At 36.6% G+C, this 27,233-nt stretch overlaps 1 protein-coding gene across 2 annotated transcripts in view; it reads left to right on the forward strand.

Moving 5' to 3' along the window:
- The first annotated feature begins 13 nt into the window (after window positions 1-13).
- The window catches only part of METAP2 (methionyl aminopeptidase 2), a 30,462-nt gene continuing 3,242 nt past the window's right edge, over window positions 14-27,233 (forward strand). The window contains exons 1-8 of one of the 2 annotated variants that reach the window (XM_036085874.2): window positions 14-268; window positions 2,026-2,133; window positions 10,148-10,213; window positions 13,695-13,797; window positions 23,004-23,165; window positions 23,918-24,099; window positions 24,920-25,014; window positions 25,276-25,372. In XM_036085874.2, the coding sequence (XP_035941767.1) occupies window positions 118-268; window positions 2,026-2,133; window positions 10,148-10,213; window positions 13,695-13,797; window positions 23,004-23,165; window positions 23,918-24,099; window positions 24,920-25,014; window positions 25,276-25,372 (964 nt within the window). In that variant the 5' untranslated portion in view covers window positions 14-117. The remainder of the gene's footprint in view (window positions 269-2,025; window positions 2,134-10,147; window positions 10,214-13,694; window positions 13,798-23,003; window positions 23,166-23,917; window positions 24,100-24,919; window positions 25,015-25,275; window positions 25,373-27,233) is intronic. The other variant, XM_036085875.2, reaches the window with a different exon arrangement.

Here is a 27,233-nt window from a genome sequence, read left to right on the forward strand (position 1 = left end):
GCATTCCCTGCGCCCGTACCATCGAGAGCAGCTTCCGGCGTCGCTGGTGTAGGTGGGTGAAGAAGGAGCGGGCCCTCGCCGCTCTGTCTCACTCTCTCGCGCGCTCTCTCGGGCAACATGGCGGGCGTGGAGGAGGCAGCGTCCTCCGGGAGCCACCTGAATGGCGACCTGGATCCAGACGACAGAGAAGAGGGAGCTGTCTCTACAGCTGAGGAAGCAGCCAAGAAAAAAAGACGGAAGAAGAAGAAGAGTAAAGGGGCTGCCACAGGTAAAGGAGTTTTATGTGTTCCCAGTCCCCGCCGGGGAGGGTCGAACGGCTGGGCCCAGGCCGGGCGGGGGTGACAGAAACTGGGGAGTCGAACACTGCACTGGACTGATTCCCAGGACAGTGTGTGTCAAAACCAGGCTACAGATTTCCAGTCTCGAGAAGAGGCGGCTTTTCTTTCTGTGGCACTAGGGAGGTGTTGGGGGTGGGGTGGGGTGAAAAGGGTGCCTCAGCTTGTGAGGTAGTTCTGGGGTTGCTGGGCCTGAGCCCTTAGACGTGCCGGAACTGAGCTCCCACACAGATCGTGCAGCGGACTCGAAGCTGTGCACAGGGCTCAACCCTGCCACCCTCCTCGCAGTTTGCCCTCCTCAAAAATCTGGTTCTGACCCACACTGTCACCGCTTTGCTGGAGGTACCTGGAACATATTTTCAAGGATGGGCGTGGAGTGGGCAAGTCTCAGTGCCTTGACCGCACCTCCCCCCACCTTCCCGGTTTACAGAGGGATTTTTGTTGCCGGCTGCACTTTTGAGGTGTGTGTATATGTGTGTATGCCCACGCGGTCATGTCACTGAGTAGTAATTGCAGAATACGTGGTAGTGCTGCGAATTTTCACCTGCCTAAAGCCATAGCGTTGTCAAGCTTCAGGGCTTTTACGCCTGAATTATGATGCCTTTTGCAGGCAGTTCGGATAGAATATTCTATGGGTTGGAACGGAACTTCTCTAAATCCACTGGTAAGGCTGAAAGTTTACACTTGGATTACATTATGAGTTAGGAACTTAAATTTTTGAGAAGTAGTGTTTTTTGTTGTACGTGGTCCTTCCTTTTAGGAAAACAATGTTTGTACCTGTTTTTAAAATCAGCCACACAAAGATTGAGAGACAAATGGAGAGGCTATAAGTGATGAAGGTGAAGTTGAGAGAGGTTGGAAAGGGTTAATATCTTTCTGAAGTACTGATTAAATGGGAGTTGAAAAGGGAAAGTTGTGGGTGCTGGGACACTTCCAGAGAAAATTTAATCCTAGGACTTAGGCTGGTGGCTGTTCCTGGCTTCCAAACTCTTCAGTTTGTCCTTTCAGATGCCCCTAATACATTTTTAACGGTTGTATCTCTCAATATGAATCCTCTACAGTAGCCAGAATATCACTTCAATATGTGCTAACTGGTAATACTATTTCTTTCTACATACACCTATTGCTACTACAGCTAGATTGCATTCACTTGGGTGGAGGGGGAAGCTGGTATTGTGCTTAGCTGTTCAAGAATTTTGTTTTTTAGTAATGGAATTATCTTTTCCTATTTATTTTGATTTTACCCAGCCTAGCTTGATGACTTATTTCTCATGAAGACTTGAAGTTCCCAATGTCCCGTTGAAATCCTCCTCTTACTAAGACCTTCAGCATTTATTATCTATCTTAAGTACCTGTTTGTTTAATAAAGTGTTTGTTGTAGTAGTCTAATTGTTAAATACTTTAAAAAGTGAGACAACTTATGGATACGGACCAACTCACATTTTTGTTTATCCTTTAGTTGCTAGCACAGAGAAGGTATAATGGATATTTTGTTGAATGAACAGTGCTACTTAGATGTGGGGGATTTTTGTCATTAAATAAATTCTGTTATGTTTATAATAATGTTTCTGTTTTTGTTTCACAAATAGTTATCAGGCAGGAAAGGACTTGTGTGTTCTCCAGGATCCTTAGAACATATTCTAGTTGGAAAGTATCTTTATTAGATTTGATTTATGTTATATTTGATCAGCAGGGCAACAGGAACCTGATAAAGAAACAGGAGCCTCAGTTGATGAGGTAGCAAGACAATTGGAAAGACAAGCATTGGAAGAGAAAGAAAGAGATGATGACGATGAAGGTAAATAGTAAATTTGATTTTTGTGGTTGGAAAAGGAAAAAGATATGACATTCTTTAAACAAAATCTACTTATTTGTCCATATAGTTTATGGTTCTGGTGTTTTAATTAACATTAAAGCCTCAATGTCACAGATAAAAACGAAAAGGTATTTATTAGCAATTCTTAAAAAGTTGGATAGGTTGAATGACTGCTCAAATTACACAGATCTCAACTTTTTAAAAATGTACTTGGTAAAATGCCAAGTAGGGGGTATTAAGATGAAATTGAAGGACTGCTGGGGCACCTGGGTGGCTCAGTTGGTTAAGCGTCTGCCTTTGGCTAGGGTCATGATCCCAGAGTCCTGTGATCTAGCCCCACATTGCATCTGCTTCCTGCTCAGTGGAGAGCCTGCTTCTCCTGCTCCCTCTGCCGCTCCCCCTGCTTGTGCTCTCTCACTCTCACTCTCACTCTCTCTCAAATAAATAAAATCTTAAAAAAAAACAAAAAGAAATTGAAGGACTGTTTATTTAACATTTATTGAACAACTAATATATACAAGGCACTGTCCTAGGATACTTTCACATGTGTTCTCATTTTACCTTCACAAAACCTAGCAAAGTAGGTGCTCTTCTCAGGAAATGATAGTTATTATGTCATTTGCCCAATGTGACACAACTAGTATGTGTAGAGTGGAGCCAAAGTTTCGAACCGAGAACCTGATTTGAAGTCTTTCTTTTACTCTGTACAAAAGCTCCTTCTATTCTCAAGGAGTATATTGGAGTCCTTCTATATAACAGAGTCCTACTCTGTTCCCTGACCCTAGCTGCTTGTAGTATGTTGGTCCTATAAGATTTCTTAAAGATAGTAAATCTTGAAATTCTAGAAATTGATGCTATCAGTAAGACAGTGGAGGGAATATTTGCTATTCTACAGCCTCTTTTGGTAGAAGGGGTGATGGGGCTTTCCCATTCTCAATTATCTACTATTGCAGCCTACTGCTCTTCCTTAACCACTGCCAACTTGGGCTTGTGTCTTCTAGTCCTTAGCAAAAAATACCTGCTGTACTTTGTCATGTTAGGATAATGCAGAGTAGTTGTTTCTCCTTTAGAAACATAAGCTCTCGGTGGTGCCTGGGTGGCTCATTCGTTAAGCGTCTGCCTTCGGCTCAGGTCATGATCCCAGGGTCCTGGGATCGAGCCCCGCATCGGGCTTCCTGCTCTGCAGGAGGCCTGCTTCTCCCTCTCCCACTCCCCCTGCTTGTGTTCTCTCTCTTGCTGTGTATCTCGCTCTGTCAAATAAATAAAATCTTTAAAAAAAAAAAAATAAGCTCTCTGCCTTCAAGGAGCTTAGAGTCAAAATTTGGTGGAAAAAGTGCTAGGGTTCAAGAGAATAGTTAGCTTTTCCTTAAGCAAGCCTCTTGTCCATTTTACCTTGGTTTGTGCTTCAAATTATGAACATATTTTGAGCTCTTGGCAAGAAAGGGGCTTGTAAACTCAAGCTTATATAATAGATTGCTGTGGACCTACTGTGTAGAGCATCACAATGCTAATCTTGAAGAGTGTTCTTTGTTCCATTGCTCTTCTATGAAGTTGTATGAATCTCTTGACATTGAAGGAGAAAATTTGTCAGACTGGAAATCATCAATGTTTTAAAGATGATTGTAGGACTGTTGGTTTTCTCCAGTTGAGTTGTTTTCCTGATTTGCATCAAAAATCAGTATCAATCAGTACTACTAATCTGTTATGAGAGTTCTTAGAGAAGATGGAAGGTTAGTATTTCAGAATCTTTGTTCTAAAGGAAAACTGGTGGTGGGGTAGAGGGACAAAACAAAGGGAGGAAAAGATACACCATAACCGGGACGCCTGGGTGGCGCAGTCGTTAAGCGTCTGCCTTCGGCTCAGGTCATGATCCCAGGGTCCTGGGATCGAGTCCCACATCAGGCTCCTTGCTCAGTGACGAGCCTGCTTCTACCTCTCCCTCTGCTGCTCCCCCTGCTTGTGCTCTCTCTCTCTGACAAATAAAAATCTTAAAAAAAAAAAGATATATCAGTACCTGCAATAAAGTTTATTGAAATTTGGAGGTGGAATTGCGGGCTGAGTGCTGAAGGAAGGCTCTTTGGAAGGAATGGGACTGGAATAAAACCAAACAGAAGAGACCACTTTGGGGCAGGACAATGCCAAGAATGTATTCCAAGTGTAGTGAATAGTGCAGACTGGCCATATGAGATGATTTGTTGAAGGAACCTTGGAGCATTTTTAAAAGAAAGTTGTAGGGGTGCCTGGCTAGCTCAGTTGGTAGAGCATATGACTCTTGATCTCGGGGTCAGGAATTCAAACCCCACATTAGGCATAGAGTTTACTTAAAAAAGAAAATGTTAAAAAGAGAGAAGACTGTTCTAAAATATAATTTAGTCCTCATATATATGCAGGGTTGTTAGAAAAGAGGAAACATTCAGGAAAAGCTTGGAGATCATTTTGGAGGGCACTTAACAGCCCAAGTATGTGGTAATGATTATTTAAATTGGTGGGGGGCACCTGGGTGGCTCAGTTGAGCTTCCAACTCTTGATTTCAGCTCAGGTCATGATTTCAGAGTCCTGAGATTGAGCCCCATGTCAGGCTTTGCTTCCCCTCCCCCCCCTCCCCCCCCCCCCCCCCCCCCGGTGCATGCCTGCAAGCTCTCTCTCTCTCTCTCAAATAAATATATTTAAATAGGTGGGCATAAATGAGAATGGAAGGGAAGGATCTAATGGAATAGTGGTTGTGGAAGCAGAATTCAAAGGACTTAAAAGACTTTAAATCAGGGGAGAAGGAAGGAGAGGCATAGGTAGACTCTAGAGATTTGAATTTGGTGACAGAATATTGGTGCTGTTCACTGAAATTGTGAAGTAGAGAGGGAGAGTGGGTTAAGAGATTGGGGGAGAGGGGTGTAGCAAAGAAGAAGGTATTGAGTTAATTTTAGATGTGTTTAATTTGAAACTGGAGTATGAAAAGTTAATCCTGTGGGCATTTAGCATTGTGCTAGAAGTAATTCGATAAAGTTTTAAGTCAAATTTATTAATGTATAGATTGCCCAGGACTATATTCACTATTTTCAAAAACAGACTTTATGTTTTAGAACAGTTTTACTTAGGTTCACAGCAAAATTAAGCAGAAGGTATAGAGATTTCCCATATACTCCCTACCACCACACATGCATAGCCTCTCCCATAATCAACATCCCCCACTGGAGTGGTGCATTTGTGACAATTGATGAACCTACATTGACACATCATTATTATGCCAAGTCCATCGTTTATATTAGGTTTACTCATGATATTGTACGTTCTATATATTCATCCTTTATAAGTATATAGTTTGGTGAGTTTTGACGAACGTATGCATTTGTGTAACCACAACCAGGATAAAAACCATTTTCATTTAACATTTCCATCTCCACAAAAAAGTTCCCTTTTACCCTTTTGTAGTCCATTCTCTTGCTCCACACCCTGATCCCACACAACCATTGATACATTTTCTGTTACGTAGCTTTTTCTACAATATCATATAAATGGAATTATTATAGTGTGCAGCTTTTTTTGGCTTATTTGCCTTAGCGTGATACTTTTGAGAGTCATCCAGCTGCATAAGTATCAGTAATTCATTACATTTTATTGCTGAGTAGTATTCCAAATTTGTTTACCTACTTACTAGTTGATGGATATTCGGGTTGTTTCTAGTTTTTGTGTTATGAATGAAGACAACATTTGCATACAAGTCTTTGTGTGGGCATAAGTTTTCATTTCTCCTGGGTGAGTACCTAGGAGTAGCGTTGCTGGTCATATGGGAAGTGTATGTTTAATCTTACAAGAAACTATCAAACTGTTTTTCAGAGTAGCTGTATCATTTTGCTTTCCCGTCAGCACTGGTTGAGAGTTCCAGGTCCTTTGTATCTCTTAAGCACTTGGTATTGTTAATTTTTAAATTAGCTTTTCTAACAGGTGTGCAGTGGGATGTCATTGTGGTTTTAAATTGCATTTCCCTAATGACTGCTGATGTTGAACATCTTTTCATGTTTTTGCCTTTCATATTTCTTTGGTGAAATGTTTGTTCATATCTTTTGTCCATTTTTCAGTTGGGCTATGTGTTGTCATACTGAGTTGTAGTGGTTCTTTATTCTTGATATAAGTTCTTTATCTGATATATGTTTTACCAATATTTTCTTTCATGCTGGTATCGTTTGCAGCAGAAAAGATTTTAATTTTGATGAAGTTCCATTTATTTTATTTCTTCATGGGTCATGTTTTTTTTCCAAAAAGTTAAATAATTGCTGTCTGTAGGGTCATGAAGATTTTTTTCTTATATTCTCTTCAAGAAGTTTTATATATCCATTTAGAGTTAATTTTTGTATATAGTGCAAGGCAAGAACTGAGATTCCTTTTTTTTTCTTGCATATAGATGTCCAATTTTCATTCAGCAAATATTACTTGATTTGGGTATAGGGCTAATACAGAAATAGATACGAACAGCCTCTGCCTGTTAAGAATATCCTGGGATGCTGTGAAAGAAAGACTTATAAAAACATAAATTGTGGCACGGTATAATGCATGGGAGTATAAGCATATATAGTTTGTATTTGGATCCAGGCTTTACTACTATCTTGCGCAAGAGTTCAAAAACAGCAGCTATTATCCTATACTGAATACACACCTTGAACACTGGAAAAAGTAACTAGCCTCAGAAGGATGATTGAGTATCAAAGGAAGAGCTTCATCTTCTCTCATTTAAAAGATGAAGAGACCGTGGGAGAGAGAGGCTAAATAATTTGCCCAAGGTCACACAGCTGGCAGGATTTTTAGTATGTATTTGAAACTGGTTAGGGGCGCCTGAGTGGCTCAGTTGGTTAAGCAACTGCCTTTGGCTCAGGTCATGACTAGGGTCCTGGAGTAGAGTCCGCATCGGGCTCCCTGCTCAATGGGGAGTCTGCTTCTGCCTCTGCCTGCTGCTCTCCCTGCTTGTGTTCTCTCTCTCTCTGACAAATAAATAAAATCTTAAGAAAATAAGTAAATAAAACTGGTTATACATTTCTTTCAAGATTTTATTTACTTATTTTAGAGAGAGCGCTTGTGCTCCTGTGCACAAGGGCAGGGCAGGGGCGCAGAGGGAGAGGGAGAAGCAGACTCCCTGCCGAGCAGGGAGCCCTATGTGGGGCTCAGTCCCAGGACCCTGGGATCATGACCTGAGCCGAAGGCAGACGCTTAACCGACTGAGCCACCCAGGCGCCCCTAAAACCGGTTATACATCCTGAAGCATTTGTTTTAGGTTGGATCTAGTGTATGTAGCAGTATGCTAGGCATTGAATGTTCTTCCAGAGTAAAGACTATCTTGTTTGCTATTCTGCCCCTATTACCTGTCACTTAAGAACTCAGCAACATTTATTGAATGAATGAAGGTTACTATTAAAATTGTAGTGCAGAATATGTGAATTAGATTATATGACACATGAGGAAATTGAAAGTTGTGTTTTGGGCTTTTGAATCTAGAAACCAATAATGAGTAAGTCAGTCATATTTGTGTGTTTTCACTGTGTTCCTGTGTTTCCTGTACCCAATTCATAAGACTGAACATAAATTGCAATTTTGTGGGCATCTGGCTGGCTCAGTTGATAGAGCGTGCAACTCTTGATATCAGGGTTGTGAGTTCAAGCCCCACATTGGGTGTAGAGGTTACTTAAAAATAAAAATGAAAATCTTAAAAAAAAAAAAAATGAGGGGTGCCTGGGTAGCACAGTGGGTTGAGTGTCTGACTCTTGATTTTTGGCTCAGGAAATGATCTCAGGGTCGTGAGATCAAGCCCCGCGTTGGGCTCTGTGCTGCATGTGGAGCTTGTTTGGGATTCTCTCTCTCCCTCTCTCTTTCTCCCTCCCTCCCTCTCTTTCTCCCTTCCTTTTGCTCTCAAAAAAATAATAATAAAAATTGCAATTTCGTAAGTAAAAAATTATCAAGTATTGGCAGTTTCCTATCATTCAGTCCATTAAAGCCCTATATCATGTTACCTCCCTCTTTTTTTTTTTTTTTTTTAAGATTTTATTTATTTATTTGACAGAGAGAGACACAGCTAGAGAGGGAACACAAGCAGGGGGAGTGGAAGAGGGAGAAGCAGGCTTCCCGCCGAGCAGCGAGCCTGATGCGGGGCTCAATCCCAGGACCCTGGGATCATGACCTGAGCCGAAGGCAGATGCTTAATAACTGAGCCACCCAGGCGCCCCATGTTACCTCCCTCTTTGCTAAACTGCTGTTTCCTGTTTCTCATTTAGGTGAAAAAAAGCAGGATAAAATAAACTAAAAGAACATTCATTTGTTGAATAGAGTGAATATTTATCACATGCTTAGTCCTGTGTCTTAATTTAGGAAATGGTATGTAATCTTTAAGGAGCTCACAGACAAGTAGGGGTCATTGTAAGCCCCTAATCATTTTGTAAAAATTAAAAAAGGTTGCAATTTGGTGTGATAATTAGAATATAGTGGTGAGAAGATTTCTTTTATGGCTCCTGCTTATCAATCTGGGAGTAAAAAGGGAGGAGCTCTTTGATTAGAAAATGTAAGCAGTCATTTGACATTGTTTTATGGGTGTGGATTTCATGATCTAAAATTACTGATGCTAGCCATGAGTTACTGCCACTATGTGAAACATTTAAAAGACTGTATGGTGAACATACTATTAAACTGTCAACTTCTAATTGTCTGCCACAGCTTCCTATTCATCCCTATTTCATAGCAGTGTGATTTGTGGGTAGGTTGGTGTACTTCATGATTGTTGAAATTTATTGAGCAGTGTTTTTAGAAATTCAGACCCTTCAGTCTATTTTTGATCCTTTACTTAAAATATTTTAAGTCACTATTTATTTAGTCTTGGCCATAATAGCATTCTTTATCTTTTCTCCAAGTTCAAGAGTATGGTATGGACTTCATAAAAGATTGTTATAAAAACTGACAGGCAGGGGTGCCTGGGTGGCTCAGTCAGCTAAGCATCTGACATCGGCTCAGGTCATGGTCTCAGGGTCCTGGGATCGATCCCCACGTCTGGCTCCACGCTCAGCGGGGAGTTTGCTTGTCCTTCACCCTCTACCCCTCACCCCACTCATGCTCTCTCTGTCTCTTGCTCAAATAAATAAATAGAATCTTTAAAAAAAAAAAAGTGACAGGCAGATACTGGCTATTTGGGGTACTCTTTTGTCCACTTTGGCTTGAACTCATGACCCTGAGATCAAGACCTGAGCTGAGATCAAGAGTTGGACACTTAACTGACTGAGTCACCCAGGTGCCCCTTGCAAACTATTTTTTGAAACAGTTCTTAATCCCCATTTTTGGGCATCAGGTTCTTTTGAGAATCTGAGAACTGTGAACCTAGGAAGAGCATGTATGCCCTCTGATTTTTGCATATAATTTGATCCAGAAGGAGAACTCTTCTTCTCTAATAATAACTATGCAGGAAAAGATATTTTAAAATATGACACCCCAAATACTCCTCCCTGATTAGTAATCAGGCGACATATTCTTGGTCTGGTTCTGCCATTTACTAGTTGGGATTTTCTTGGGCATGTCCCTTAAACATTCCTTGTTTTACCTCATAAAATTGCTTTGAGGATCACATGAGATCATGAAATGCAAGTGTTGAACCACAAAGCATATGTAAGCAAACTAGTATTATTTTAGGTAAAGTCACACAGTCATTATTATTGGTATTAAACTAACACTAGTTCTTTTTCCTAGCTTTTGAAAAAGAGTGGTAACACATTTTTTATTCTTAAGAATATCTTATTCAACAATTCTTGTATTAGAGTAAGTCAAAATAAAGTTTCCGTAGTGCTTTTGATTACACAAGTCAAATTCTGATACATTAGCAAAATTCAGAATTCTTTTCTAAGAATATTGGGTCAGTTTTATTATATCCTATTTAAGATGCTTTGTGTGTGTGTGTACTTGTCTGCTTGTGCTTGCTTTGTTCCTCTGCTTATGAGGTTTAAATAAATATGTACTTGAAATGCCCTTTTCCTAGATGGAGATGGGGATGGAGATGGAGCAACTGGAAAGAAGAAGAAAAAGAAGAAGAAGAAGAGAGGACGTTAGTGTCTTAAGTTGATCTTACTTGACAAAAAGTGTTTATTAACCAGCAGGTTTGAAGAGTAGGTTTGAAGTTGCGTGAGATCCCATTGTATGTCAAGGAGATAAATTTAGGCTTACTAGAGGTGGAATTTAGTGAAACCTACAACTGTTTTTTCATTTAACAATCTGTTGGTATTTTCTTTACCTATTATTGAGCTAAGGGATGTTAATAATAAGTTGGTTGCATTTTACTGCAATTTAGGAATGAATTTATAATTTAAAACTTGAATAATACAAGTAACAGTTCTGTCAGGGATGAGTAAAGTGGTACCACTGTGCGTAACAGGATAAACATAGTTTGCAGTTCACCTGCCAGCTTTGAAATTACGAGATTCTTGATAAATATTTAATGAGGAGTACCATTATTTAAAATCTGTGCATATGGTTAAATTTTATTAATAACATTGTACTATTTCATATTTACTTAAAATATGATCCTGCTTGTGTTTTGTTTCTATAAATGGCAAACCAAACCTCTTCAGGGACCTGAAATTCTATTAGGGAGACCAGGGGGAGATTGTATAGTATTGGGGAATAAAGGTTGGGTTGAGAATCAGAGCAAGTTCCAATCTTGGATGCCCTTTGGGCTGTAGGGACCACTGAGTATCTGGTTATACCTTCCTTTAAATCAGGCTAAAATTTTATGAATCGGAATAGTTGGAGGCTTGGTTCATTTTTATCTCTGTTAAGAGAAATATTCTTAAATATTTTTTAAGAAAGCTTTTGGCTCTACCAGCAATTTTCCTGATGTGTCTCCAGATGAGGATGGGATAGCCTTTTTTTCTATTCAGGCATCTATTTTTAGATCCTTCTAGTCATAGGATGTCAGTTCTATCCCTAGCATAGTCTGTATTTAATGAGCACAGGTTACCTGTGTTCTAGGAATCTTCCAGGGATTGTGATGTCATATTCCTTCCATTCAAAAATTGTTAGAAATGTCCTCGAGACATGGTGTTACCTGAGAACGGCTTGAGAGAGAACTGTTTCTCCCAATACTGTTAAATTACTCCCTAATGAAGGTAGATAAGCAGGGAGGAATGTTAAGGGACTATTTTGTATTTGCCCTTGGTAAAATTCTTCCACTGACAGATGTTTTAGTGTGATGCCATCATCTTTTATTGTGCTTCCTCTGAGGATGTTGTTGAACTTACTGTTCATTATATTTCTTTATGAGTACTCTCAAGAGACAGTCTTTTGTCTGGTCTTGGTATCAAGAATAATTGTGCTTTTCCTGAGTACCTTATGTGCTTATCTCATAAACGTGACCAATGCAAATAATCTAGCCTTTTTTTTTTTTTTTTTTTTTTAAATATTGGCTACTAGAGGGCTTAGAGCCCAAACTGTGGTTTTGTATTGGCAGTATTTCAGGTTCTATTTTATGTTCTTTCCATGTTTCGATTTTTGTTCTCTAATTTACTGTCTCTTATTTGTGTATTTTAGATATCCTTGTAGACTGTCGTAAATCACTTCTGGAATAAGCCAAATAATGTAATTATGGACCGTTCACTGCCCTCATTTTCCTCATCTATAAAGTGAGAGAATTATAAGTGATAGTTAATGGTAACTGCAGTACAGATTGTTATAATTATGCATAGTTTTAGATAATAACTTGGACATAGTACATTATAATTTTCAAAGGTTATCCAAGATTTCATCTGGTTCTTCATTTTGTAGATGAGGAAACTGAGGCTTGGCACATCTAGCCATTTGTCCAAGTCACAGTTAATAAGTGGTTAAGGCTAGACTTCAGCTCTCATATTTTAATTACAAAATTTTTCTCTAATGATCTCTTTGAGTCTTTTATTTTGTCTTAATAATTTATGGACAATATAAAAGGCATCTTTATCAGAATTGTAGATGAGATAAAGCTGAGGGTGACACGGTAATACTTTGGTTGATAAAACTCAAGATTTCAAAAGATCAGGAAAACTGAGAAATAGGCTAGTATTAACAAGCTGAAATTTAGTAGACATATATAATGTTAATACAGGGTGATAGGATCTAAGGATTTTAAGTGCTAGTATAATGTAAGCCAAAAAGCAGGGAGTTGTAACTATTTAATAGCTTAGGATTTTTAGAATCAGTAGTATAGTCTTAAACTAATTATACCTTATTTGGACTATTATTACAAGTCAATTCTAATACCACCTTAAAAGGAACACTGACAAATTCAGGGTTGGCAAATAGGGGTGAAAGTGTTAAGAACCATATCCTTTAAAGTGGTTTCTCATCATAGTGAGGAAGGAATCAGTAGAAATGAAAAGTAAAATTTGTGTAAAGCAAAATTAGATAATCTCTAAGATCTTTTTTGATTTTAAATTCTAATGTTCCCTCTTAGGAGGAACCTAAAACAGTGTTTCCCAAGTTGATTTGCCCATAGAACACTTTTAAACATTATGTAAAGACAGAAAAATGTTTGATGCTCATAAGATACTGAGTGTTTGAATTAAAAGAAGGAACCAAAACGTGGTTCCATAGATAAATGATTTGGCTCAGTAAACGGTTATACTTTTATTTATATAGTTCTTTTTTTTCCCCCATTGCAGAACAAAGAGAGCAAAATAGGTGTTAAAATTTAAGACACACAAATTCCATAAGACCAGTTATAATCAAAAGGAAACCACATATTTCACCTCAGTAGTTGAAATGCTGCAGATATGTATCGAATGTCCTATATTGCTGCATGAATTAATAAACTCCACTTTCTGGCATTTTTTGGAAACAGCGTTCATTACTAAAAGGCAGTTCTTCATATAATAAGAATTCTATAACTAGTTCTTATATACTTAAAAAAAATTTTAGAAGACAAATCTCCAGATATTTTTAAAAATCATCTTGGAACACTGGTGTCTTTTAGAATATAGTTTGGGAAATAATGTCCTTAAAATGTATGCTAAGGACTATAACTTTTTAAAAGTATCTGGAAATTTGTAAATGGCTACCTAAATTCTTTTAGCACTGGGTGTGTATACTCTTAACTTTTATACCTAATATACCCTTGAAATAAGTTTTTCACTTATTTTATTAATACATAATAGCTTTATATTTTTACCTCATTGCTATAGGGTTTCTTTCATACTTTCTTGTTGCCTCTTTGATTTTTATTTGTGAAAACCAGCCTCTATATGCTGTTCCATTTCCGGTATAGTAAATAAAGACAAAAATATTAGAAATGTGCTTTCTGCCAAGGCATATACTGTTTAAATACATAATAGAATTCTGAGGAGTTGAATATTTCTGTTCCCAAGCAACAGTAAATTGGAGAGGAGGTGGCCAGCATGGTGAAGTATCTTCTGTTTTTAACTACAAGGCTGTGATAGCAAGGAGGTTCCTTAAAATTAGGACATATAACAACCATTAGGAACTGAGAAAAACTGTAATGATAACTGCTTAATTTTATTTTTAACTACAGAAGTTAATGCTTTATTTGTATCTCACAGCAAAAGTTCAAACAGACCCTCCCTCAGTTCCAATATGTGACCTGTATCCTAACGGTGTATTTCCCAAAGGACAAGAATGCGAGTACCCACCCACACAAGATGGGTAAGAATCATAAAATAACTTCCAGTTTGACTTTGAAAGTTGTAGCTTAGCAATAAAGCGGATTTGATTTTTCTCAGAACTTTGCTCCACTACCTTAATAAAAGCTTGTGAATTTGTTACAGAAAATACAGTAGAAGCCCTCTTATCCAAAATGATTGGGACCAGTAATAGTTCAGTTAATCGAAAAAGCATGTTAAAGTGGGGATCACAAAACTTAAAAATCTTTATTGATAAAAATTAAACATTTGTTTTTCATCAATCTCAGTATTTGAACGTGGATTTGTATTGTACTCCACTTTTTTCTTCCCATAATCTATATCCATAATGCATTGTCTATAAATGTAATCCATTTTGAGCTTCCGTGAAGAATAAAAGCTAATTAATCTGAGGGCTGATACCTGGATGTTTACATTTTTTTCCTGAAACCATTTGCAGTTCTTACCTACACTTAATTTGACAGAAGTATTTTTTGATGACTTGCCGTTATTGAGACTTTTCTGAGTAGTACGTTTCATTGGAAAAATTCTTTTTATGTACTATATAACTAAATTACATAATTATACTAACAAGTACAGATGACTTACACTGGTTTGCAGACAAATCACCTGATTGTTGGAAGACAAATCACCTGATTCTGAAAGGATACATTTAAGCTGGTCAGCAGACACTCATAGTGGCATTATGCTGACTGGTTAAGAACACGGAAGCTGGGATTCACTTGAATCCCAGCTCTTAACACTTATTAGCTTTGTGACTTGGGCAAGTAATTTATCATGTCTATGCTTTCATTTCTTCATCTATAAAATGAGCACTTCATAGGGTTGTGAGGAATAATATATGTAAAGCACTTAGGAGAGTAACAGACACATGGTAAGCATTAAGTGTTAGCTGCTGCTGTTATTATTCAGAACAGGAACCTGTCAGCCCGTCATATTCAGCATACAGTGGGCATTGGTTAGTATATTTTACAGAGAGAATCAAGAGCATCAGTTAATCCAGTGGTTGCAATAGTTGGTTAAGAAAGCTTCTACTGTAGCCTTGTTTCATTGATCTGTAAAGACATCATTGTTTTTCTTTAAACTTTAGGAAAGAACATGATGTTATATTTTAATCCCCCTCCTTCATTCCCAGTACTTTCAGAGAATAAGTATAAAGTTCTTAAATTTTATGTCATGAGCATCTTTTCTTTGAATTTGAATTCATCAGTCACTATCCCTCTCTTTTTTTTTTTTTTAATTTTTTTATTGTTATGTTAATCCCCATACATTACATCATTAGTTTTAGATATAGTGTTCCATGATTCATTGTTTGTGCATAACACCCAGTGCTCCATGCAGAACGTGCCCTCCTCAATACCCATCACCAGGCTAACCCATCCTCCCAACCCCCTCCCCTCTAGAACCCTCAGTTTGTTTTTCAGAGTCCATTGTCTCTCATGGTTCTTCTTGTCACTATCCCTCTCTTAAAGCATCTATTTTTGAAATGTCACAGACAAGTAATTTCACATTAATTAACTTAAATTTTCACAGTACATATAATCACATTTATTTTTAAATACAATATTTTTATTTATTTATTTATTTTGCTTGTTCCCTCTTCCTTCCCTTCCTTCCAGACCCATGTAACCACCTAGCAGGTAGCCTTCCATATTTTTATACACTCATATTTGTGTACATCTATGTCTGTTTATGTAATGGGACTCTTGGTCTTGTTTTCCAAAATGGAATCCTAGGCACACTTTCCTCACCTTTTCTCCTTCAGGACTATCTCTTGGAAGGCCCTCCAAGTCAGTCAGAATAGCAGTTATTCTTTTGAATGGCTTCATAATATTCCATAGTGTGAATATGCCATACTTTATTCCACCATTTTCTAATTGATGAGCCTTCATTTTGTCTCTCTTTTGCCATATTACAAACCATTCTGTAATGAACATTTCTACGAATATACATATACATATATATTATATATATATATACACACACACACACACACACGTGTGTGTGTATTATCTCCTTATGTTATGGCAGTTTTATTATGGGATAGTTTTCCAGGAGTGGAGTTGCTGAATCAAAGAATATATTAATACTTTAGCTTATGATTCCCAAACTGCTAATGATTTTGAGCACTTTCTGATTGTTGGCTTTGTTCTTTTGTTCTTCCAAAAGTTTTAAAATTTTGTATACAGTGTATGTTTATGTTTTATATTTCTGGGTTCCTAGCAGGTCTCTTAGATTTTTTTTCAAACTCTTACTCTGTGTTTTATTACATCTTTAGTTAGTCTGGAATTATTTTTGTATAGGATTGGGAGTGCTAATTTTATTTTCTTTCAAATGGATAGCCAGTTGTGCTAGAATTGTTTATTAAATAATTCATTCTACTGAATTGAATGCCCACCTTTGCCATATACTATATTCTCATATAATGGAACTATATTTTCATAATCAACCAATTTCTATTATTCTACTGATCTACTTGTGTATTCCTATGCTAGTACTATTTGGATCTGATTATCAGCAACTTTATAATATATATTGATAGTTTGATGAGGCAAGTCTTTCTCTGCCACACGCACCAAGCACAGTTCTTTTTTATATTTAGCTATTCTCAGTCACATAGTCTTAACACACATACCCACAGAAAAATGCTTTCTTTAGAATTCTGATCAGAATTGCATTTATGTATTGGTTTCAGAAAATTGACAGGTGTGTCACATTGTCTTACCCATTGTCATAGTATGTTTTCCCACTTACTCTGATTTATTTTCAGGTAGATCCTGTTCCTTTTTTGTTAAATTTATTTTTAAGTATTTTATGGTTTTGTTACTGATGTAAACAAGATGTTTTTATACCTGTTTCCATTTCTATATGTTTATTGCTAAAGTGGAAGAAAGCCATTGATTTCCTATACTTATTAATAGATTGTTAATATTTTTAACCATGTGAATGTGGTGGAACACTTGAAGTAATGTTTAATACAAGAAAAATTGAGATTTTATAAACGTTAAAGACTACCTTTCCCTCCTTACTATCATTTTCTATTGCAAATTAAACATTATGGAGGTAGAATAACTTCTGCTTTTGAAACAATAGAGGAAGATATTAATTATATGTTATAATATTTTTTGGAGTAATACTTAACTATTGAAAAGCAATGTTGGGGGTGCCTGGGTGGCTCAGTCGTTAAGTGTCTGCCTTTGGCTCAGGTCATGATCCTAGGTCCTGGGATCGAGCCCCGCATCAGGCTCCCTGCTCCAAGGGAAGCCTGCTTCTCCCTTTCCCACTCCCCCTGCTTGTGTTCCCTCTCTCGCTGTGTCTCTCTCTGTCAAATAAATAAAATCTTTTAAAAAAAAAAAGAAAAGAAAAGCAATGTTGTATGCCATGGAGAAATAAAAAAAAATGATTGTGATTATGTTTGCTCTTTAGTAAGTTTTGATATTTTTGACATTCATATAACCAGTTTTGATTATTTGCAAATAGATCAGAATCAGTATTCTTAATACTTGGTAAAGTATTAAATATAGTTTTGTATCTGCCTTCATTTTTTTTTTTTGGTTTTCATTTAAATTCCAGTTAGTTAACATGCAGTTTCAGGTGTACAACATAGTGCAAGTGCACTCCTTGATCCGCATCACCTGTTTCACCCATCCCCCATACCTCCTCCCCTCTGGTAACCATCAATTTGTTCTCTATAGTTAAGAGTCTGTTTCTTGGTTTGCCTCTCTCTCTCTTTTTTTTCCCCTTCATTGTTTTTTTTAATAAACTTACTAAAAATTCTATGAATTATCACAACTTACCTGTGTAACGACCACTCAGGTTGAGTACAATATTTTATTTAACTTTATTTTTGAAATAATTCCATATTAAGAGAATAGTACAAAGAACTCCTACATACCTTTCATTCAGGTTCTCTTTAACATTTGCCTCATCTATCGTTCTCTCTCCCAATGGAATATGACAATTATACATATACTGTATAATATACCAGTAAGATTACATTTTCTCCTTGCAAGATAGAAAGAAGGTAAATGTGGAAAATAATATATTGGTGAATCTGTATACATACTACTTTTTCTGAATTACTTGAGAGAAGTTTGTGTATTTTTTAAAAGATTTTTTTCTTAGAGCACGAGCAGGGGCAGGGGCAAAGAGAGAGGGAAAGGGAGAAGCAGACTCCCCACTGAGCACAGGGCCAGCCTGCCTAGATCACAACCTGAGCCAAAGTCAGAAGCTTTTAACCAACTGAGCCACCCAGGCACCCCAGTAGTTTGTGTTTTTTGGATGGAATACTAGACAAGTAGGTAATTCAAGGTTGTCACATCTGGAGGCACATGATGTCAGATTTTATCACTAAGATAAGTATTATCCAGTTTCTCTAGTTTGTCATTACTGTTTTTCCCTCTTGTAATTAGTAATTTTCCCTTTTAAAAATATTGACATTCTGTGTGCATTTCCTGTGTCATTAAAAATTTTTTAAACCAATTTTGAATGATTATAATGCTATTCTATTTTATACTTAGCATAATTTTATTAGTGATTTCCCTATTTTTGAATATTTCCCTAGTTTTTTCAGATTTTTACTATTAGAAAAACTTCTGTGATGAACATCTTAGTATTAATCAGGTCTGATTTTTCTCTTATTCTGGATCTCTAGAATGAAGAATTATTTTGAAATTCTTGATATCTATTTCTAAATTTAGGAGGCGGTTGTTTGGGACAGTTGTTCTATAAGCAATACATATCCATTATAGAAGAGGTAGGAAATACAGATAAGCAAAAAGAAAAAAAGAAAAATCTTCTAAATTCTGCCAATGAATTTTAAAACCACTATTGACATGCTATTTCTTCCTCTATTGCCTCTGTATACAGATGTGTATTATAAATACCTGGGAATGTTTTTCAAGATAGAACTATACTACAAACAGCTTTGTAACCCATTTCTAAATTTGTTTTCATGTTAGTAAAGAAATCAACAGTATTTTTATATGTCTTTATATATGTATGTGTTTTCTATTGTTTTTTTTTTTTGCTAGACCATTTAAAAATAAGTCTTTTTTTTTTTTTTTTTAAGTTAATTCTCCAATCCCAACATGGGGCTTGAACTCATGACCCCAAGATCAAGAGTTGCATGTTCTACCAACAGAGCCAGCCAGGTGCCCCAAGTCTCTTTTGAGTCCTCACTTCTAAAAACTTCAAGCATCTGGGTCGCCTGGGTAGCTCAGTTGTTAGGTGTCCGACTCTTGATCTCAGCTCATGTCTTTTTTTTTTTTTAATTAAGATTTATTTAATTATTTCAGAAGGAGGGGTAGGGACATAGGGAGAGGGAGAAGGAAAGAAGCAGACTCCCCTCTGGGAGCTGAGCCTCTCGAGGATGGATCTCACAACCCTGAGATCATGACCTGAGCCGAAATCAAGAGTTGGCAGCTTAACTGACTGAGTTGCCCACGTGCCCCTCAGCTCAAGTCTTGATCTCAGGGTCATGAGTTTGAGCCCCGAGTTTGGCTTCATGCTGGGCGTGGAGCCTACTTAAGAAAACAAACTTTAAGCATCTACCAAGAATTAGATATTCTCCAAATTATCACATATACATAAATTAACAGTAATTTTCCAGTATCATGTAAATACCTAGTTCATATTTAGAATTTTATTGTTTTCCTTGTGGTGTCATTAAACTTTTCTCTATTCCTTTATTTTCTGTGAACTGGAATTAGTTGTAAAGGGTTACATTAGATTTAGATTAAGCACTTTGGCAGGAACATATAAGTGATACTATGTTCATATTGTGTCATAGTCTGTTGCGTCAGATGTAAAGTCAGGTTTTTCTATTACTAGTTTTACTGTATTTGATCACTTGGTTAATGTGGTCACAGCCCACTGTTTCTTTTTTAAAGGTACGTTTTTCTTTTTTGCAGTTTCCAAGTAATCTGTGGGGGTAGCTTGGTACCATTGGAATATCCTTTTCTTCAACAACTTTTTACTTAATTATTTTAATATCTATCCATGCATTATCAGTTACTTCATTGGGGACTGCAAAATGGTGAATTTCTAATTCTGTTGTTCCTTCTACATTTATTAGCTGACCTATAAGAAGAATTTTCCTTTATCAGCTGGGTATCAATTAACTTTATCAGTTAACTGTGGTTTCTTATAGGCAGAGTTAAAACATGCTTTTTTTTAGACTTTTTTTTTTTTTTTTTATCTGAGAGAGAGAATGGGAGACAGCGCATGAGAGGGGGAGGATCAGAGGGAGAAGCAGACTCCCCGCTGAGCAGGGAGTCCAATGCGGGACTCGATCCCGGGACTCCAGGATCATGACCTGAGCCGAAGGCAGTTGCTTAACCAACTGAGCCACCCAGGCGCCCAAAACATGCTTTTTTTCCCCCTTTTAAGTACCAGTTTTCGGAGGAAGGAATTGGTGTCATGTCTGTGTGTGTTCTTAATTATTTCTGGGGTAAAGACATGCCTTTTTATTTTTTTATTTTTATTTTTTAAAGACATGCATTTTTAAATGGTTTTTTATAAATGTGGCCTATAGTGCTTTAAAAATACAAATATAACTAGCTTTTAAGTTATCTATGCGATGAGTTCAGAAATGTTTATGACTGTTTGAAATTAATAGTTGGATTCCTTTGTATCTTTTGGTTTTACTTATATTTTATGCTTTTAATCTAGTAAAAATGATGAAAAACTGAGAAGACTCAAATATGAAAGAGGTGTGAATTTATATACTCTGTAAACACTTCTATAAATATTCTCTTTCAAGCAGTTATTCTGATAGTTTTGTTGCAGACATAATAAAATTTAAAAGCATTTCTAACCCACCTCTGTCAGTTGGATGAATTAATTGCCCTTTCAGATAATTATTATGAGCTCAGAATGTTTTTTTTCATCTTACTAATTTCTCTGTTTTTGCTAAACAGACTGAACATCAAAATATTAAATTTAGGAAAGGGGAGAGGCTCCTTCATAATATTTTTTGTAAATAGTACAAGCTTGGAATTATGATTTTAGATGCTTGAATATTACTCTAATGACTTTCAATTTGAACTTAAGACTTAGAAAAATAATTTCTTTAATCCATTTTCTGATTGGTAACTCTTACCAATAATGAAGAACATTCCATAACCTTTCAAAGAATTCACTGCTTCTAAGAATCAGCTATGCAGCTTCAGAAGTGTAAGATCATGTGAGGCTTGTTGATTTCAGTATTGGGGCTCTTTATTGTACTATATTCTGATTCTAAAATGTAGTCAAATAGCATTTGGAACTTAATTATACTTAACATTTTAACCTATAGGAAGTGGATTTGAAGAATTGAGAAGAAATGGGAATTGATAATGACCAATTTCATTTTAATGGCTGATATCCATCAGTTATAGTCCGTCATCTTACCATTCTAGAGAAAACGTTTGAGGATATTTTTGCTTTTCACGAAAATGTCTGGCTTTTGAGGCAGGGCTGTGCATATAGGTATGGCTGTAGTATATGTGCCAGAGTTATGGCCCACGTAAGAGACGGAGAATTGTGATATGTTTAGTTTAAAAATTGATCTGAGACCTTACCCAGTACTCTTATGTCTGAAAATGATTTGTTCTTAGAATATTCGGATTCTTGGTTCCCAGGGAAGATTTTTGGATTCATGGGAGAGAAAGGACTGGAGTTACATCTGGAGGTCAGGAGATTGTGGCTTGTCTATCCCATCATGGAGTAAGCAACTATAAGTGTATTGCAGCTGAAAAAGGTTGAGCCACATGTTGAGAATATACTTTTAAAGGATCTTAACCTGTTACCTTCTAGTCTGAGGATGTTCATTTGAATACTTTTATTAGAAATTGCCTCTTGAGTCTTCACTGTTCTGATAAAAGTAGTTCATACACATTTAAATGTTTGTGGAGTTTAAAACTGACCTTAACAGATGGTGCTGCAATACTTCAGTTTTCTGATAACATCAGTATACAGATCCAAAATACATTTCCAAAGAAAATAAGTCAAAGAAGCCTCTGTGATGCTTAACTATCCCTAAATTGACATAGGACAGCCCGTTTGGATCTTTGTAGTAAATTAGAAGTGTTAGTTGTTGGCACACAGGTAACTGCTGCAGTAGGAAGTAAACATAATGAACCTGACAGTGACACAGAAAAACTCACAGCATTTGGGGGCATTAACTTAAGGGCACAGTGTAGAGCAGTTGTATAAACTTTTTCTTTAAAGAGCCATATAGTAAATATTTCAGGCCTTGGGTGTTACTCAGTTCTGCCTTTGTAGCATGCAGGTAGCTGTAGACAGTATGTAAACAAATGGACATAACTATATTGCAGTAGAATTTTATTTACAAAACAGTTGCTAGGCTGGATTTGCCTGCAGGCCATATTTTGAGACAAATAGTAATTCCTTGAAGGCATCACTTTTATAATTGAATATAATTTATATGTCGGTGATCACTGAGTTTGTGAGCTGTATATTCAATATTACTTAGTGTGTGAAAGTTACAACAATTTTTTGAAAGATTTTCATTTGAAAACAGTTATTGCTTTTGAAATATGCTGCTTAAAGGGGGTCAGTGGATCTCCTCATTTCCAGATACTGAATAAAAATGTTCGTTACTCCTGGAAGTTTTGAAATATGAGCCATATCCTTCAAGGAAGATCACTTCATAGATAGATAGATTAGATTAGATAGATAGATAGATAGATATACATACACATACATACAGTTAGAAAAATCCTACAAAAACAAATTTATGTTTTGAGGGAGGTGTATGTAGATTTCCAGGTCAAGTTTTTGCATTAGTACTTACCCTGTGTATGAAGTTAAATGCCAATTTTTGGTATGGTCTTTTGAAGTCTCTTAGACTGTAACCTTGAGTGGAAGGATGACTTTTTTCTCCCACTCCTTGGTTTCTAGGACTCTCTTATGTCTTCTTATTTTTTCTTTTTGTGTTTTTGTGTGTGTGTGTGGCAGAGTTTTAGTCTCTCTGACTATGAATGAAATCTCACTTGATTATTTTTTGAGTCTTAAAGAAGGTTTAACTTGATTTGGCTTGATTGTGTGACTACTTGTACTTCAGAAATTTTGCTGACATTTAATAAAAGAAACTGAACGTGTAACATTTTTATTTAAAATGTCATATTAGTATATTTGTATCTCTCAGCTTTTATGCTTATCAGCTGTTTCTTAAATGACTAATACTATGCTGTACATACTATAAAGGCGAACAGCTGCTTGGAGAACTACGAGTGAAGAAAAGAAAGCGTTAGATCAAGCTAGTGAAGAGATTTGGAATGATTTTCGAGAAGCTGCAGAAGCACATCGACAAGTTAGAAAATATGTTATGAGCTGGATCAAGCCTGGGATGACAATGATAGAAATCTGGTAAAAGGAATATGTTTTTTGTAAGAGCATGATAAAAAAGTTGGGTTTTTTTTGTTTTTTTTTTTTTTAGTGCTAACTCCAATTGTATTGTTTGGCTTTCACTACTACTTTGCTAAGACCTGAAGTGAAGCTTCTAGAAATATCTCTGGGTTCTTGTACTGTAGATGTACTGAGGAAATTGTAAGAGGACATTTGTACCTCAACCACCCTATTTTGTACTCATGTACACTTATATGTGCAAATGCACACAATACTGTGATTCTTATATTCTGTTTGAAAATCTGTTATTTTGCTATCTAACAATTCATATTAAATTAGAATTATTGGTCACAAAACATAGTTACAATGCAATGAAGAAACCAATAAAAGTAATTATTTCTCTAGTTTTCCCTTTGAGAAGTAATTAGCTGTAAAAGGCAACAGTTCTCTAATTCAGACAATTTTTAAAATGTGCAACATTGAGCAAATAAAACATAATCAACATTTAAATTGAAGTCAAGAATCTCATTTCCTAGGAAACTAAGCTAAAAGTGGATCATGTGGTTCTGTTTCTTCAGATTTCTAGCAGAATTAAATTCTTTCATCTTTTAGAGAGGAGCTACTATTTTCATAGCATCAGAGAACTGTTTACTTACTCACATCCAGGAAGTGCTCAGATCACTCCCAGAAAGTAATTTAAGAGTTTTTAGTAAACTCTCTGGACCTGATGACCAGTAAGGTATATAAGGATAAAAATGTATTTTTTTTAATAGTGAAAAGTTGGAAGACTGTTCACGAAAGCTAATTAAAGAGAATGGATTAAATGCAGGCCTGGCATTTCCTACCGGATGTTCTCTGAATAACTGTGCTGCCCATTATACTCCAAATGCTGGTGACACAACAGTATTACAGTATGATGACATCTGTAAGATAGACTTTGGAACACATATAAGTGGTGAGTTCTTGGAAATAAGCCCCCCCCCCAACAAAAAAAAAAGTCTTCTCTCTGTTGGATGGGGCTGCAGGTACTTGAATTCCCCAGTTTTCTTCTTTATGCCTCACTTCAGTAGGGCTGTGTTGAGGCAGATTTTGAGATTTACTTTTAAGGATCCTGCTAAATGGAGTATAATGCAAACTGTGGTAGTTGAGGTTTATTATTCTTTTCATCAAAGTGTGAAGAATTTAATCATACATTTCTTCATGTTGTTCTTTCAGACATTTATCCGTATAACAACAACAAACATTTACTTAGATCCTTTAAGTTTATCAACCTTTATATACTTGCTGGCTTTTTTAAATTCTCTCCCAAACTTTCTTAGGTTAGTACCTTTTTTATCTCACTTCAGGTGAGAAAATAAAGCTCAGATTAAGTACTTACCTGAGGATTTGCTAAATTGGAGAAGCTGGACTGACAATTAGTGTCTGTGGACCTATACATTTTCTCTGCCCACATTGTGATTCTTTAGTACCCCGGGTTTTTCTCTTTGATTTGTTTCTGTTTATAATTTTGCTTATCCATCTGAGTTAGTACTGAATTGGTACTATCTTGAAGTAATATATACTAACACTGGAAATAGTCTTTTTATTCTGAAACCTTTATGTAACTTATATTTTTTTCCACTTTTGATTGTGAATGCTATCTGGGTACTTGGACTGTTGCCTTCATTTGACCCATCATTTTATTTTCCTTTTAACTAGCAAGGTTAATAGAGTAGATGCTGTGAAGTAGACAAATTGACTAGCTGATAAGTCAACTTAAGAATTTTCTCTTTCAGGTAGGATTATTGACTGTGCTTTTACTGTTACTTTTAATCCCAAATATGATACATTATTAAAAGCTGTAAAAGATGCCACTAACACTGGAATAAAGGTATGTGAACTAGAAGCACAATTTCATTCAACATATTTTGAACATTTTATAGCCTGTTTAAGGTCTTTGGATTATGTAAGACCAGTCTACTGCCCTTAGGGTTTTAAGTGGGTAATTCTAGTACGATGTACCAAAGACTTTTATAGAGGAAGTTATAATGTGCAAAGCAGTTTACTTAATTGTCCTTTATTTTAAAATACTAATAAATTGCTATAAAATTCTGCATTCTGAGTAACAAAGTATACATCATTTTGTTTTTAGTGTGCTGGAATTGATGTCCGTCTGTGTGATGTTGGTGAGGCCATACAAGAAGTTATGGAATCCTATGAGGTTGAAATAGATGGGAAGACATATCAAGGTATGTTTTTAAAAAAAAAAATGTATCTTATTTTGAAATGCATGTGACCTCTTGCAGAATTAATTTTGCAAAATAGTGTTGAGTGCTTTCTTTGGGTCAGCTGCTTTATCTTTATCTCCTGGGAACATAAAGAGGGAAAATGGGGGTGGGGGAGGGGACAATGAATGACCTCCTCATATTAGGAAAACTGTGGTCACTAGGTGGGAACTATTACGAAGCTACTGTGGTAGCTGATGGGACACCCAGGGATTTATCCCAGATTGACCAAAATGCAGACTTGGTTTTCTGTGACGATTCAGACTGAGGCTCAGAGACAAACCAGAGGCTCTTTCCATTGATGACCAACCCCCCCCCCCCCGCCCCCTGCTTTTTTTGAATTGAATTCAGAATTTAGAGTCCAGTTAATTTCTTGTGCGTCTTTCCTTTAATCTTTATTCCCTTTGCCTCTTAGTCTTTCCTAGCTACTGCCTTAGGTACATAGTCCCAGAGTCACCTATGCTTTCTGCTGCTTTCCTATCATTCCAGCCTTCCCCAGCTCTCAGGGTCTGACCACTATCCCCCTTCCTAATCTGCTCACTGTTTTCTGTAACTGCTATTCTAATAACTTTCTCACGGAATATTTCTTATATTACCTTTAATCAAATCCTGTCTCTTCTTTATATTCCTCTTTGCAGAAACACTCTTGCTTCCTTGCCCTCAGTAAATTCACATCATTTAGCATTCTTTGCATAACTTTGCTGATAGTGATAGAGTATTATGTTTCTACCAACTACAAAAGGGGTTCTTCCTCTGTGACCTGATGGTGTCTGTCCTTGTTGCTCTCTCTCAGATCCTGTGAACACCAGCACAAATCAAAATACTCTTAAGGCTGCTCACACTTGGATGGGAGGTGTTATGGGATAATGAAGAAAACATACTATAGGGTCAGATGGGTCTATCTTTGAACTTAGATAAACCCTGTAAACAGAACCCAAGTTTCTTTGACTATAGTAGAATTAATGATACCATGTTTCTTTGTTTTTTTTGTTTTTTAAGAGAAGTAAATTTTATGACAGTGCCTGGAATTTATTAGTATTCAACAAAGTTGTCATTTCCTGCCCCCAGATTTGGGATTGGTGCCACAACAAACAAAGCTTATTCAAGTCCCTCTCAAATCAGCTTTCCCTATCTTTTCCTAATTCTGCAGCTTTGGTTGGCTTCCGCTCTGCCTTTCAAGGTATATTAAGTGACAGTTTGACTTAACGTTTAGTCACCACATAACAATGCCAACCTGAAATACTGGAATCAGTATCTGCCTTCTTACTCTTTCCATTAAGCCAGTGCAACGTTTTAGGTCCTGTTGTTTCAGCACCCCTTTTTTGATACCAGTTATTTTGTTGATCAAGGTTCTTAGTGGAGGGTGGCATAATTAATTAATTTTTACTACTTTGAGCAGAAAGTGTATAGACAAATCATGATGTTGGGAAGATGAAAAAATGGACGAAAAGCTGTACTCCCAGCAGCACTTTCCAAAACCACGTAACAGAACTGAGCCATCAAGGGAGTGATTTTATTTACCTTGATCAGGAAGCTGCAGAATGGAAAGTTACCTTTATAGTTATTGGTCCCAAAATTAGCCTGCTGCTGTCACAACCTGTATAATATACAGATGGATACTCCTGTGCCCGGCTTCTTCTGTGTAACTTGTTGTATGTTAGGTTAGTATAGCTAAGCAATCTTTTTATGTAAATGTGTTTTTGATTGGCCTGTGGGGTAAGTTTGCCAGGTCTTGGAGAAATAATGATGCTTGCTGAATTTTAAAGTACATTTAGCTTATCATTTGTATAAGAAGGAGAATTTCTTTGAAGAGCTAATTGGGAGT

This window comes from Halichoerus grypus, chromosome 6 (genome assembly GCF_964656455.1).
Source record: "Halichoerus grypus chromosome 6, mHalGry1.hap1.1, whole genome shotgun sequence".
NCBI lineage: Eukaryota > Metazoa > Chordata > Mammalia > Carnivora > Phocidae > Halichoerus > Halichoerus grypus.